Source organism: Microtus pennsylvanicus, chromosome 5 (assembly GCF_037038515.1).
Source record: "Microtus pennsylvanicus isolate mMicPen1 chromosome 5, mMicPen1.hap1, whole genome shotgun sequence".
In the NCBI taxonomy this organism is placed as follows: Eukaryota; Metazoa; Chordata; class Mammalia; order Rodentia; family Cricetidae; genus Microtus; species Microtus pennsylvanicus.
Window position 1 is genome coordinate 45,435,630 of NC_134583.1, and position 14,042 is coordinate 45,449,671.

The following is a 14,042-nucleotide window of genomic DNA, read 5'->3' on the forward strand; positions in this document are numbered from 1 at the left end:
TCATTCATGCCAATCAGAGGGCTTGAAGATCTCTATTGAACAGATTGGATGTGAGAATACGCAGGAGCTTAAAAAGATGCCAAGTCTCTTACTACAGAGATAGTTGCAATGCATTTTATTGCTGCTCTATTCATGAAAAAGGAGATCAAGGGAATACAAATCAGAAAGAAGTAGTCAAACTACCTATTTGCTGATGATATGATAATTTATATAAGTGACCTCAAAAATTCTACCAAGGAACTTCTACAACTCATAAAAACTTTCAGTAATATAAAATGATACAAGATTAATTTTAAAAAATCAGTAGCCTTCCTGTACACAGATGATAAAAGGACTGAGAGAGAAATCAGAGAAACATCACCCTTCACACCCTTCACAATAGCCACAAATAGCATGAAATGTCTCAGAGTAACTCTAACCAAAGAAGTGGAAGACTTGTATGACAAGAACTTTTAATCTATGTAGAAAGAAATTGAAGAAGACACCAGAAAGTGGAAAGATATCCCATGCTCTTGGGGAGGTAGAATTAACATAGTAAAAATGGCAATCTTACTAAAAGCAATCTATAGATTCAATGCAATGCCCATCAAAAACCCAGCAAAATTTTTCACAGACCTTGAAAGAACGGTACTCAACTTCATATGGAAAAGCAAAAAACCCAGAATAGCCTAATCAATCCCGTACAATAAAAGAACTTCTGGAGGCATCACAATTCCTGACTTCAAATTGTACTACAGAGCTACAGTACTGAAAACAGCCTGGTATTGGCATAAAAACAGAAAGGAGGACCAATGGATCTGAATCGAAGACCCAGATATTAATCCACATACCTTTGATTTTTGACAAAGAAGCAAAAATATCAAATGGAAGAAAGAAAGCATATTTAACAAGTGGTATTGGCATAACTGGATATCAACATGTAGAAGAAGAAAAATAGACCCATATCTATCACCATGAACAAAAATCAAGACCAAATGGATCAAAGACCTCAACATAAAGCCAGCCGCACTGAACCTTATAGAAGAGAAAGTGGGAAGTACAGTTGTACACATTGGCACAGGAGACCACTTCCTAAATATAACCCCAGCAGCACAGACACTGAGAGAAACAACTGATAAATGGGACCTCCTGAAACTGAAAAGCTTCTCTAAAGAAAAGGACACAGTCAAGAAAACAAAACGACAGCCTACAGAGGGGAAAAAGATATTAACTAACCCCATATCAGACAAGGGTAAAGGAAACACTTCTGCATTGCTGGTGGGAATGCAAGCTGGTACAACCCCTTTGGATGTCAGTGTGGTGATTTCTAAGAAAATTAGGAAACATTTTTTCTCAAGACCCAGTAATATCACTTTTGGGTATAAATCCAAAGGATGCTCAATCATGCCACAAACAGGATACAAGATCAACTCCAAAAAATCAGTTGCCTTCCTATACACTAAGGATAAGGAAGCAGAGAGGGAAATCAGAGAAGCATCACCTTTCATGATAGCCACAAATAGCATAAAATATCTTGGGGTAACTCTGACCAAGGAAGTGAAAGATCTATTTGACAAGAACTTTAAGTGTTTGAAGAAAGAAATTGAAGAGGACACCAGAAAATGGAAGAATCTCCCTTGCTCTTGGATTGGGAGGATCAACATAGTAAAAATGGCAATTCTACCAAAAGCAATCTATAGATTCAATGCAATCCCCATCAAAATCCCATCAAAATTCTTCACAGATCTGGAGAAGACAATAATCAACTTTATATGGAAAAACAAAAATCCCAGGATAGCCAGAACAATCTTATACAATAAAGGATTGTCTGGAGGCATTACCATCCCTGACTTCAAACTCTATTACAGAGCTACAGTATTGAAAACAGCTTGGTATTGGCATGAAAACAGAGAAGTCGACCAATGGAATCGAATAGAATACCCGGACTTTAACCCACAAACCTATGAACACCTGATTTTCAATAAAGGAGCTAAAAGTATTCAATGGAAAAAAGAGAGCATCTTCAACAAATTGTGCTGGCAAAACTGGATGTCAATCTGTAGAAGAATGAAAATAGATCCCTATCTATCACCATGCACAAAACTCAAGTCCAAATGGATTAAAGACCTCCATATCAGCACGAACACACTGAACCTGATAGAAGAGAAAGTGGGAAGTACTCTACAACACATGGGCACAGGAGATCGCTTCCTACGTATAACCCCAGCAGAACAGACATTAAGGGCAACATTGAATAAATGGGACCTCCTGAGACTGAGAAGCTTCTGTAAAGCAAAGGACACTGTCACTAAGACAAAAAGGCAACCCACTGACTGGGAGAAGATCTTCACCAACCCCGCAACTCACAAAGGTCTGATCTCCAAAATATATAAAGAACTCAAGAAACTAGACCATAAAATGCTAATCAACCCAATTATAAAATGGGGCACTGAGCTGAACAGAGAATTCTCAACAGAAGAAGTTCAAATGGCCAAAAGACACTTAAGGTCATGCTCAACTTCCTTAGCAATCAGGGAAATGCAAATCAAGACAACTTTAAGATACCATCTTACACCTGTCAGAATGGCTAAAATAAAAAATACCAATGATTGCCTTTGCTGGAGAGGTTGTGGAGAAAGGGGTACACTCATCCATTGCTGGTGGGAATGCAAACTTGTGCAACCACTCTGGAAAGCAGTGTGGCGGTTTCTCAGGAAATTCGGGATCAACCTACCCCTGGACCCAGCAATACCACTCTTGGGAATATACCCAAGAGAGGCCCTATCATACAACAAAAGTATATGCTCAACTATGTTCATAGCAGCATTGTTTGTAATAGCCAGAACCTGGAAACAACCTAGATGCCCTTCAATGGAAGAATGGATGAAGAAAGTATGGAATATATACATATTAGAGTACTACTCAGCAGTAAAAAACAATGACTTCTTGAATTTTGCATACAAATGGCTGGAAATAGAAAACACTATCCTGAGTGAGGTAAGCCAGACCCAAAAAGAGGAACATGGGATGTACTCACTCATATTTGGTTTCTAGCCATAAATAAAGGACGTTGAGCCTATAATTCACGATCCTAGAGAAACTAAATAAGAAGGTGAACCCAAAGACAAACATATAGGCATCCTCCTGAATATTAACCTTCATCAGGCGATGAAAGGAGACAGAGACCCACATTGGAGCACCGGACTGAAATCTCAAGGTCCAAATCAGGAGCAGAAGGAGAAAGAGTACAAGCATGGAACTCAGGACCGCGAGGGGTGCACCCACACACTGAGACAATGGGGATGTTCTATCGGGAACTCACCAAGGCCAGCTGGCCTGGGTCTGAAAAAGCATGGGATAAAACCAGACTTGTTGAACATAGTGGACAATGAGGAATACTGAGAACTCAAGAACAATGGCAGTGGGTTTTTGATCCTACTGCACGTACTGGCTTTGTGGGAGCCTAGGCAGTTTGGATGCTCACCTTACTAGACCTGGATGGAGGTGGGTGGTTTTTGGACTTCCCACAGGTCAGGGAACCCTGATTGCTCTTTGGGCTGATGAGGGAGGAGGACTTGATTGGTGGAGGGGTTAGGGAAATGGGAGGCGGTGGTGGGGAGGAAGCAGAAATCTTTAATAAAGAAAGAAAGAAAGAAAATAAAAAAAAAATCATGCCACAAGGACATGTACTCAATCATGTTCATAGTGACACTGTTTGTCACAGACAGAACCTGGAAATAACCTAAATGCCCCTCGACTAAAGAATGGATAAGGAAAATGTGGTATATTTACACAATGGAGTACTACATAGCAGAAAAAATAATGACATCTTGAATTTTGGAGGCAAATGGATGGAGCAAGAAAATATTTTTAGTGAGGTAACCCAGACCCAGAGAGATAAGTATCACATGTATTCACACATAAGTGGTTTTTAAACTTAAAGCAAAGAAAATCAGCCCACAAATCACAATCCCAGAGAACCTAGACAACAATGAGGTCCGTAAGAAATGCATACGTAGATCTAAACTACACGGGTAATAGAAAAATCAAGATCTCCTGAGTTATTTGGGAGCATGGGGACCTTGGGAGAGGGCTGGAGGGGAGGGAAGAGGCTGGGAGTGGAGCAGAGAAAAATGTAGAACTCAATAGAAATCAATAATCAAATAAAAGCAAACATCCAGGTTACACATAGATGAAGCTCTAAGGTCTGTTGTGAAAAGTAGTCATCTTGTCTGCCCAGCCCATTCCTGGTTCCCCAGCCTCTGGTGCTCTCTTTCCTGGCAGGTACACTCGCAGGCTCTGCATGGTGAAGTAAGTTTCTTTGGGACATACGTTCAGTTTTTGGCATTATCTGCCAACACATTATCATGGAGGAGAATCATTTGGCTCATTTCTCTCCTACGAGGATACTGTCTCTGTTCCTCCCCATTCCTCAGATTTTGTGCTATTTTGAGATACTCTCCCTTACTCTGCAGCCAGAGCTGGCCTGTATCTCATCACTACAGTAGGTTGGCCTCCAATTGGAGGTTGTTTTCTGGGGACTGTAGGCCTGACTCACCACGCCTGGATCAACAGGATGATTTTAAGTTCAGGGTGGTATTTGCATACATCCATGCCATTATGTCATCAAGCTTTCTTCTCAATTGTTTTTCACTCCTGTTATTCTTGCCTCTACCCTGTTCCCTATTTCCTCCAGAAGGTACCTCCTTTTCTTTCTTCCCACATGTGCAGTCCATTGCCACTTTGGAAAAAGATGTTTTAAGGTGGGGAGATTGGGGTAAGGATAGAAAATGTGTGATGTGAGCACAGAAGATTGGCTACTGTGGGAAGAAGGAGAGAAAGCAAGAGAATAGGAGAGTGGAGAGGGGAAGAGGGGAACGAACACAAAGTAAGTATGGAAATGTCACAGTGAAACCCCTCTTATTTTGTATACTAATTAAGAAAGAATAGGGATTAAAGCAGTAGCTTAATACCACCCAAGACCTCAAAAAGACAGCAAAACAGAATAAAATGCAGAAATAGACCCCCTACCCAAACAACAACAAGAAAACAGAATCTGGGGAAGGATTTGTAGGCCTCAAGTAGACAAATCTCATTATCTGAAGAGTAGGACCTACATCTTGAAGTGACTTTCCAAGGTTCCCAGCAAGTAGGTCTTTAATACAGACCTGGTATCAAATCTTGGTGACATTTTGCTGAGCTCAGAGCCACGAAAATAGACTGTGAAAAAAAGCATTTGCAGGGCATGTTTTATTATTGTTGTTAATTGTACTTGCCTTTTCAAAATTTAAATTGTATAGTTACTATGTTTTTTTGAAATGAAAATCCATGTGTCTTGCATTAATGTTTTCCTGTAGATTAAAAAAAGAAAGGAATAGTTAGACTAGGGAATAATGTATATTGCTGTGCATACACACATCATGAAATCATTAAATCAATGTAACTGACAGGTCTAGCTCACATTTATTTTCAGCAGAGATAGTTTTGGATCTATGTTTAACAAACAATTTTTAAAGTATAAAAATTGCTATTTTATAACAATGTCTAATCACTGTGAGGTCCCCAGAACTTGTCTTTTAATGACCAGCTCAGTGGACTTTGTTTCTAAGTCATATCTCCCTGTTTACTGCCTCTGGCCACTCCAGCCTTCAGCACCCCCTCCCAGTCTGTGTCCGTTAGTTCAGTTATCACACACCAAGGCCCACCATACTCTGAGGAGTCTGCTTTCTGTGCTGACATGCTAAGTCCTCACAGGCATCAAAATATTTTCTGGCATTTTTTTTCTGGTAATTTCCATCTTGCTGAAAACACAGATTAGCTAAGAGCTGCTATTTTAAAAGCTTCCCGAAGATTCAATAAATAAATATGTTCGGAGTTAAGATAACTTGAAAGTACATACTCTATTCTTCCTGGTAGAAACTAGAAACCAAGATTATTCACTTATACGCACGAATGGCTTCCATGAAAGACTAATGGAGTCACAAAGCAAAACAAAAGAGAGAAGGTGTGTGAACTGTCTCACCCCCCCTCACACTGCTCTATGTTTCTCCAGAAGACATATGTTGCTTTCCCATCTTCCTTCCCAATAGAATGTAGATTTCTTTATTTCTGTGGCCTCTCAGTAACCCTACATAAGCCTTGGCTTTTTTATAAGTGATCTCAGTTTTTTAAAAAACAAATTAACTACTTAATTACTTTTATTAGCTCACAATTTCATACAGTGTGACTTGTTATCACTCCCTCCCCAATTCTTCCCAGGCCTACCCACCCTTTTCTATTTACCCAAACCCAACTTTGTGTTCGTTTTCCTTTCTAAAACCACCGAGTACAATTTGTACTGCCCATATATTTTGGATATGTGGCCATCCACTGGAGTCGATCTCCTAGGGGCCACATTGTGAAAGAAAATTGACTTCCTCTTTCCCAGAAGCCATCAGCTTTCCTGGGAAGGTCTGCTTTCTGGCCTAGTAGGGTCAGTACTGAAGGAAAGGTCTGGATTTGCAGTGTTTGGCCACTCCGTCAGTGTCTACACTGTTGTCTTTCTACTTTCACTTTCAGATCTGTCATGTGGAAACCTGGGGTTGTAACTTTTAAAACTTCCCCTCTTTAGTTTATTCAAGGAGAAAAAAGGTGCAGTTTATCTTCCTGTAAGTTCAGATTGCAGTACTATTCCTCCATGGCATGGCAGGTTACAAACTTTCTGTTCCACCATCAGATCATGGATGAAAATCTATCTTCTGGTTTGTACTCCTATAGAATGATGATACAAAACCCACAAGGTTGCTTTCTCATGTATAAATTATTAATTCTGTGTATTTCTTTGTGTGTGACTCTTCAACTATAGACTTTTATAGGTTAGTTTTTTTGTCATCTGACTTATGAGTTCATGCACCAAATTTCATTATAACTGGGAACTAAAACCAAGTATGAACTTGGATTTTTGTGGTGACAATGAAAGCCATTAGTTGTTCCAAATGGGAAAATGTACCATGTTTGAGGAAAAGGAAGTGCCATGAACAATAATGTCTATTATTGGCATCTAAGCCTCTCCATGTAGATCTGGCTGGCACCTAAGATAGGCAATTTGCTCTCAAGCTCCTCCTGCCATGTTGCACAACCTTCAGAGTGCTGTGTCTGTTCAGGCGAGGGAAAGGTACTTGTAGGGGGAGTCACGCATAAGCACATCCACTGCTGGAAGAGATGTTTAATCTACATCACACCAAGAAAACATTAAGCTTGGAAAGTCAGGAATACTCAAGGCAGCATCGTAGTGACGGTTTATTTGGAAGTTGAATCTGGGAGAAAAATATCCAGGCTGTTTCCATCAAAATATTTAGTCTCTTAAAAGAGTGTATGGGGTGGATACAGTCCCTAAGAACAGTAATAACTTCTTGGTGACAATTGGCTTTACCATTGTGTGGAGCCAAGAGAATGTCTATCTGGGTTTGCTGCTCTCACATGCAATGGATCTTTGGGGACACGTGGTCCAGTTTCCTTTTCTCTAGGTTCTGAGTATGTCAGACACTTAAACCTGGGGCTTAAGAAAGTCCACAGAGATAGCCTCAAATCTCTGCTAATTCCTCATCAACACTGCACAGCTGAGACCTCAGGCCTACTGGGGCTCAGAGTTTCTTGTCCCTGAGGTGCACACAGGAGAAATCCATAAATCTTATTCACTTGTACCTGCATTCTCTCAGCTTGCCTTCGTAGCATCTTTGGCGTTTCTGAGATTCTGGCAACCCTGTCAGACGAATGAGCCAGAGAAGCAGGATTGGAGGCAGACACTGGAGGATAGAGACAAGATACCTTTTCCTCATCTTTAATTCAGCTTCCACAGCATAGAGGTGAGAAGTCAAGGTCCCACGGGCAGTAGCAGTTCACCACCAACATCACACAGACTCTACACTGCTCTGAGGGCTCCTGGAACAAAGCCTCCCAATGACCTCCCCTTAGATCTTTTCCACATTGAGCTCAGCACTGAAGGTCAAAATTAATGAAATGGGTTGTTGAGACTTTGGTTTCTTTTCACAGAACTAGAGGAGAGCAGATTGAGTAAGCTTGCAGTGCTCCATTGCCTGTACGTGCTCCTCTGTGCTTAGCTTCCTGCTGTAGGAAAGCCACTGGACTGTCATCTTCGGGAATCTGGCACAAAGCATTATCATTTCTCCTCTGTCTCACTGTTCTCTGTCAGAATGGTAGGGAAAGGGGCGAGTGAGGGCAACACCTTCTCGCTTTGCTTAACAATGGTCTTATAACCAGACTAATCCCAACAAGTTCTATTGCCAAAGGAAGTCTGTTTTTGGATCAAATCAAAATCTTTTATTCCCCCTTTGAATCAGTTGAACCAATAAGTTCAGACCCATTTGATGCCTCACAATTTTTGTTTCAGTCTCCTGTTTGCGTTTTGTGTTTTGTTTTTCATTAAAGGCACATTGAGAGGCCACCTACCACATTTGTGTACTAGACTGCAGTGAGAGGGTCTCTGAAGGATAGAGTCGAGTGATGGAAGTGCTGACTGCAATAGCAGTAATGTTCAGTGTGGCTGAGCAGTCACTGCAGTATAGATTCTGCTGAACCCTAAATAATTAGGTAAGTTTTGATTTATGGATTAAATTACTTTTATTTGAGTGGCTTGAACCTAAGGTCTCGTACAAGATAGGTAAGTTCTTTACCAATGAGCTATGTCGCCAGTGCTTTAGAATCATAGCACTTTGTATGTATGAATGTATGTATGTATGTATGTATGTATGTATATGTATGTTGCATGTACGTATAAACACACTACATATTTTTATATATGTATATACACAATATATGTATGTATGCACACTGTATGTACACACAGTCTATATGTATATACACACACTATATTTGTGTATTTATAAATTTGCATACACACACACATACTCTTTTCAAAGCATTGTGGGAGTAGATGCATTTTGATTACCCTCACTGTAGAAAAGAGAAGATGAAGACAAGAGATGAGGACCTTGTGCAAAGTCACAGCCTTTGTGTGGCAGAAATAGGATCTTCACCTAAACATCTTGGCTTCAGAGTTTGCTCTGAGTTTTGTCATTGTGCTGAAATGAGGACAAACAGGAACAGGAACAATATAATTTGATATCATATTAGTATCCTTACTTCTTCCAAAATCAGGTGAGAACCCACAATTGGATCAAACATGGTTCCAAGTTAATTGATTCTCCCCAGATCATGAGAAGAACAGACTGACTGGAGCGTTCCAGTTTATTTATTCAGCCCTCTCACCCTGCCTTCTGTGCACCAGGCTGATTTCATATGTGTCTGGTGCTCTACTCTGTTCATGAGGGCTGGCCTTTGTCCTTAAAGCTTCTCAGGCAAGAGCTGGTCCTTGAGGCAACATGAAAGGAGGAACTCCGAGGACCCAAGTCAGCACAAAGAGGATCATCAGGAAAACAGAAGAGATGGTGATGACCACATGGTCTCTGGAGGTAGCCGAGGGCAGGGACAAACCCTGGTTACTAGGTGGCTCATGAAACACCCCTGTCTCCAGGACAGATGCTGGTAAAGATGAGCACATGTGAATGAGAACAGAGACTCCATCTAGGGAGGGAAGCAGCCAGGTGGACATTCAGAACCTAAGCAAGTGCTGCAGGCAGCTTCTGCTAGCCAAAGGGAAACTGCTCTCCAGAGAGGAAAAAATCTAGGAATGGGGAAGAAGGGACAGTACCAGCCCAGATCTGGGGAATCTCGTGTGGCCCCAGGTCTATGTGACTGGAGCCTTTCTGTACAGGTGTTTTCTTATCCCAGCAAGCAGCCTGAGATGGTGTGGCCCATCAGTAGTGGAGTCTCTACCATGGAGATGCAGCTGGACTCTGGGCCAGCCCAAAGCCAGTCTATTCCTGGGAGCTACGGGAGATCACTGCTGTTTCTCTCCTCCCTCTGCATGCCCCTTGCTGAACTCCCCATGTGGGCTTAGGTCTCAGGACATTACGAGAACAGAGCAGGCAGGCAGAAAATGAGAAGATGACAGTGCTGCCTACAGAGTCAGGCTTAGAGCAAAAGTAAGGCTCAAACGGTGGTTCTTAACCTGAGAGTCACAACCCTATAAATGACCTTTTCACACCAGAAAACACAGAGATTTACAGTAGGACTCACAACAGTGGCAAATGTACATTTATGAAGTAGCAATGAAAACAATTTATTATTGTAGAGTTCACAAAAACTCGAGGAACTGTATTAAAGGGTCACAGCATAGGGAAGATTGGGAATTCTGTTCTAGAGAATGCGAGGAGGGTCCCCAGCTTCCATCTTCCCATCTTCACTTGGTGCATAGAGTGAAATGAAAGGAGACATACGCGCTATGGTTATGAAGAGTCTAAAGCAGTTGTCCTTGGAAAGGTGCCAACAGGATGTGATCTATTAAAGCTCTCACCCTGAGCACAGGACTTTCTTGAGGGGCCCTTGCCTGGTTACAGGTTGTTCTTATCCTGTGGTTTGGGGCAGGCGTTCCCAACTACTGAGGAAGTGATAGCTTATGTCTTTAGCAGTCTGTTTTGTATGAGGGAGCCCAGGCAAGGTATTGTCTGTATCCAGAGGATGCTATGGGACCCCATGGTAAATGGTGATGCTAGACCCTTTCACTTGGCAAACAAATCGCCTTCCAGAAGGAAGTTCTGATTCCTAATCAGCAACTCCCATGTGGGAAGGTCTAGTGTGGGTTTAATCTATGTTCTGTGGGAGGCTGTGCAGATGAGTAAAGACCCCGGAAGTAGCTCTGCTGAATTCACAACTCTGCTAAGGTGTTCTCTGGTCACGTAGCCCAGGTTTCACAGTCCACAGGTTAACAGTCTATCAGACCAACTTAGACTGCCAGACTGTACCTTTCAAGAAACTGAATGACAAGACTGTGGTCTTCAGGTAGAGAACAAAGAATCCTATTCTGCAATTCTTTCCTCCGGGGTGTGGTGTGGTGTATTGATGTTGGTGTCAGAGGACTCCTACGGTGATTTAGAACTCATAGTCTTCCTGCCTCAACCTCCAGAGTGCTAAGATTACAAGTTTAGCTCTTCTGTCTGGAGGTAACACTGGAACTCAGTCAGTTCAAGGCCAGCCAGGGTCACAGACCCCATCCAGTTCTCTCCCTCTACCAACATCTTCTGTTTTGTTTTGTTTTTCTAAACAGGATATTTCTTTAGCTTTGAATCCTATCCAGGAATTTTCTCTGTTTCCCATGCTGGCCTTGAACTCACAGAGATCCACCAGCCTCTCCCTCCCTCCCTCCGGAGTGCTGGGATTAAAGGCGTGTGACACCACTGCCCAGCTCAGTACCACCATCTTAATTTGACCACTCACTCCACTGTTATGAAGGCACGCAGCCCCAATCCCTCTCACTGCTTCCCCAGACCTAATGGTCTATATTCTTAATGGCACCAGATTTCCCAGAATGGAGCCCATAGAGTACATAGTTTCTTCCCATGGACAAAGGAGAGAGGAGACAGGAACTGTAAAGTGGGATTTGAGGAATCTCTGATGTCAATACTGATCAGAGAAAGAATTACATTGCACAAAATCACGTCCTTAGAGCTGCGGTGGAATGGAACTAGAGGGGCAAATGTCCCGGTAGTGGGAAAGCACCCTGTACAGAGTGGGATGTGCGTAACATCTGGATGATTTTCTGGGAAAAGCATCATAGGCAGGAGCTTCACCCTAGCATTCATCAGGGAATGGATTGGAAGAGACACACCCTGTCTCCCTCACCCTGACCATTCTGATGTGCGTTTCCCTGGGGTGGAAGAAAGACACAGTATGCTACCTAGAAGAATGCCTTCCTCTCAGTTCTGGGCAGATGCAGGAGCATTCCATCCAGAGAGTAAAGTACACTCAAAAACGCACAGTGTTTAAGCAGAGGAGACTTGACTCAAATCCTAACTCTACCCTTCACTGTGTGACTGGGCGTCTGTTGACTGCATAGATGCCAAATTCTTTGATTCAGCATATGAAAATGATAACAAATCCCCAGTACTGTTGGGAACTCTATTGTTAGCACAGCAGTCCATGGCATAGTGATCAGAAAGGAAATGCGAGCTGTAACAGCTTATCCCTTCCCTTCCCTCACCCAACTCTCCAGAGCTCTATGGTCGCCCTCACAGACCTCCTTTATGCCCTGCAGGGACAGAGCCAGGTGGAAGCAGAAGATGGAGCTTGATTCTGCACTCCTCAGCCTCAATCAGACAGTTTCTGGGCCCGGGCCCTTTATCCTGCTGGGTGTGCCAGGACTGGAGGGCCTGCATGCCTGGATTGCTGTGCCCGTATGCCTGCTGTACCTGGCATCTTTGGTAGGGAATATACTTCTCCTGGGGCTGGTGGCAGTGGACAAAACCCTCCAGGCTCCCATGTACCAGCTTCTGGGGCTTCTGGCAGCCGCTGACTTGATTCTGGCAACATCCACGGTGCCTAAAGCCCTAGCTGTGCTCTGGGGCTTGTCGGATGAAATCTCCTTTGCCGGCTGTTTAGCTCAGCTCTTTGTTGCTCACGTGGCCTTCATTGCTGAGTCCTCAGTGCTGCTGGCCATGGCAGTGGACCGCTATGTGGCCATCTGCCAGCCTCTACGCTATGGGGCTCTGCTGAGCCAGCGTGTGGTGGGCATGGTGGCTGTAGCAGCTGTGACGCGTGGCGCCTGTGTCATGGCACCCCCTGTGGTCCTTCTGCAGAGACTCCCTTACTGTGGGCATCGGGCCTTGCCTCATACATACTGCGAGCACATGGGTGTGGCTCGTCTCGCATGTGGCGACACACGTCCCAACATCTGGTATGGACTGGCTACCACACTGCTCTCTCCAGCCCTGGACCTAGGGCTCATAGGTGCTTCCTATGCCCTTATACTCCGTGCTGTCTGTCGCCTGCCATCCTCCGGTGCCCGCTACAAGACCTTGGGTACATGTGGGGCCCATGCTGGTGTCATTGTTCTCTTCTACACACCTGCTCTCTTTTCCTTCCTGGCTCACCGTTTTGGCCACCACACAGTTCCTGGCCACATCCATATTTTATTGGCTAATCTCTACGTGGTAGTTCCTCCAGCACTTAATCCTGTGGTCTATGGAGTGCGCACAAAGCAGATCACTCAGAGACTTAAACATTTGCTTCAAAGGGCGAGAAAGGTGGGCACCAACATGCCAGCTGTGCCACACACTTTATCTGTGTGAACCCAAGTGTTGACATCATCTGCAATCAGGTGGGGCCATGACCATACGACCTATTCCAAACCTGTAGGCAGGCAGAGTACAGCAAACTGACCTCTCCCTACCCAGCTTCACCAGCACAGTCCTCTCCTTACACATCTGTTTTGACTTCCAGTGACAAGTTACTAAAGTATAGAAGAGCTTGGGCCCTTCAGTGGCCCACAAGGGGGCCCAGGACACATCTGCAAGACTATGGTCTTTCTCCATCATTCTCACACACTCAGATTGGTCTAATGTGGCTCAGTGTGGTTTCTTTGTAAGCCATCTGGTACTAAGCAAGAATTTCATGTCTGCTGAAGGGATGAAGGCAGGAAGAGCTGGAGGAATAGAATAGTATAGTATAGTATAGTATAGTATTCATAGTGTAGTGTAGCATAGCATAGCCTAGCATAGATAGTATAAGGTGCAGAGCTTTGAAAACTCGGTTTTGATCTAGGTGGCTAATACCTTGAGCTCCAGAGCTGCTGAGGTGACAGTGCATCCATGAGAGGGTTCCTATTTCGGATAAGAGTCTGAGGAAGTTCCTGCTTTTTACCGTGTGTCATTTGCTAGATATAGTTGCTAAGATGCGGGAAAGGCTACAGCTCAGTCTCATGCTCCTTTCCCTGGCTATTCTCCTACTCAGCCTTCCTTCCATCTGTTCTCCCATGAAACACAGAGCTAGTGACACCCATTTGAACCCTGATTCTAGATGCTTTCATATCATGTGCATATTTGGTTTTCAAATAAACTCCCAAGATAACCAGAGGTTGTCTTATCAACCTCTGTGATTCCCGGATGAAAATACAGGACTTGATGGAGAATGTACCTTATGTATGTTGGTTTTGAGTGCAGAATGTCAGC

At 43.4% G+C, this 14,042-nt stretch overlaps 1 protein-coding gene across 1 annotated transcript; it reads left to right on the forward strand.

Annotated features, from left to right (window-relative positions):
- Positions 1-10,321: 10,321 nt before the first annotated feature.
- Positions 10,322-13,163, forward strand: LOC142851284 (olfactory receptor 52D1-like). Its single transcript, XM_075975164.1, has 2 exons — positions 10,322-10,359; positions 12,131-13,163. The coding sequence occupies exons 1-2, from the start codon at positions 10,322-10,324 to the stop codon at positions 13,161-13,163; spliced, it is 1,071 nt and encodes a 356-aa protein (XP_075831279.1).
- The last annotated feature ends 879 nt before the right edge of the window (positions 13,164-14,042 follow it).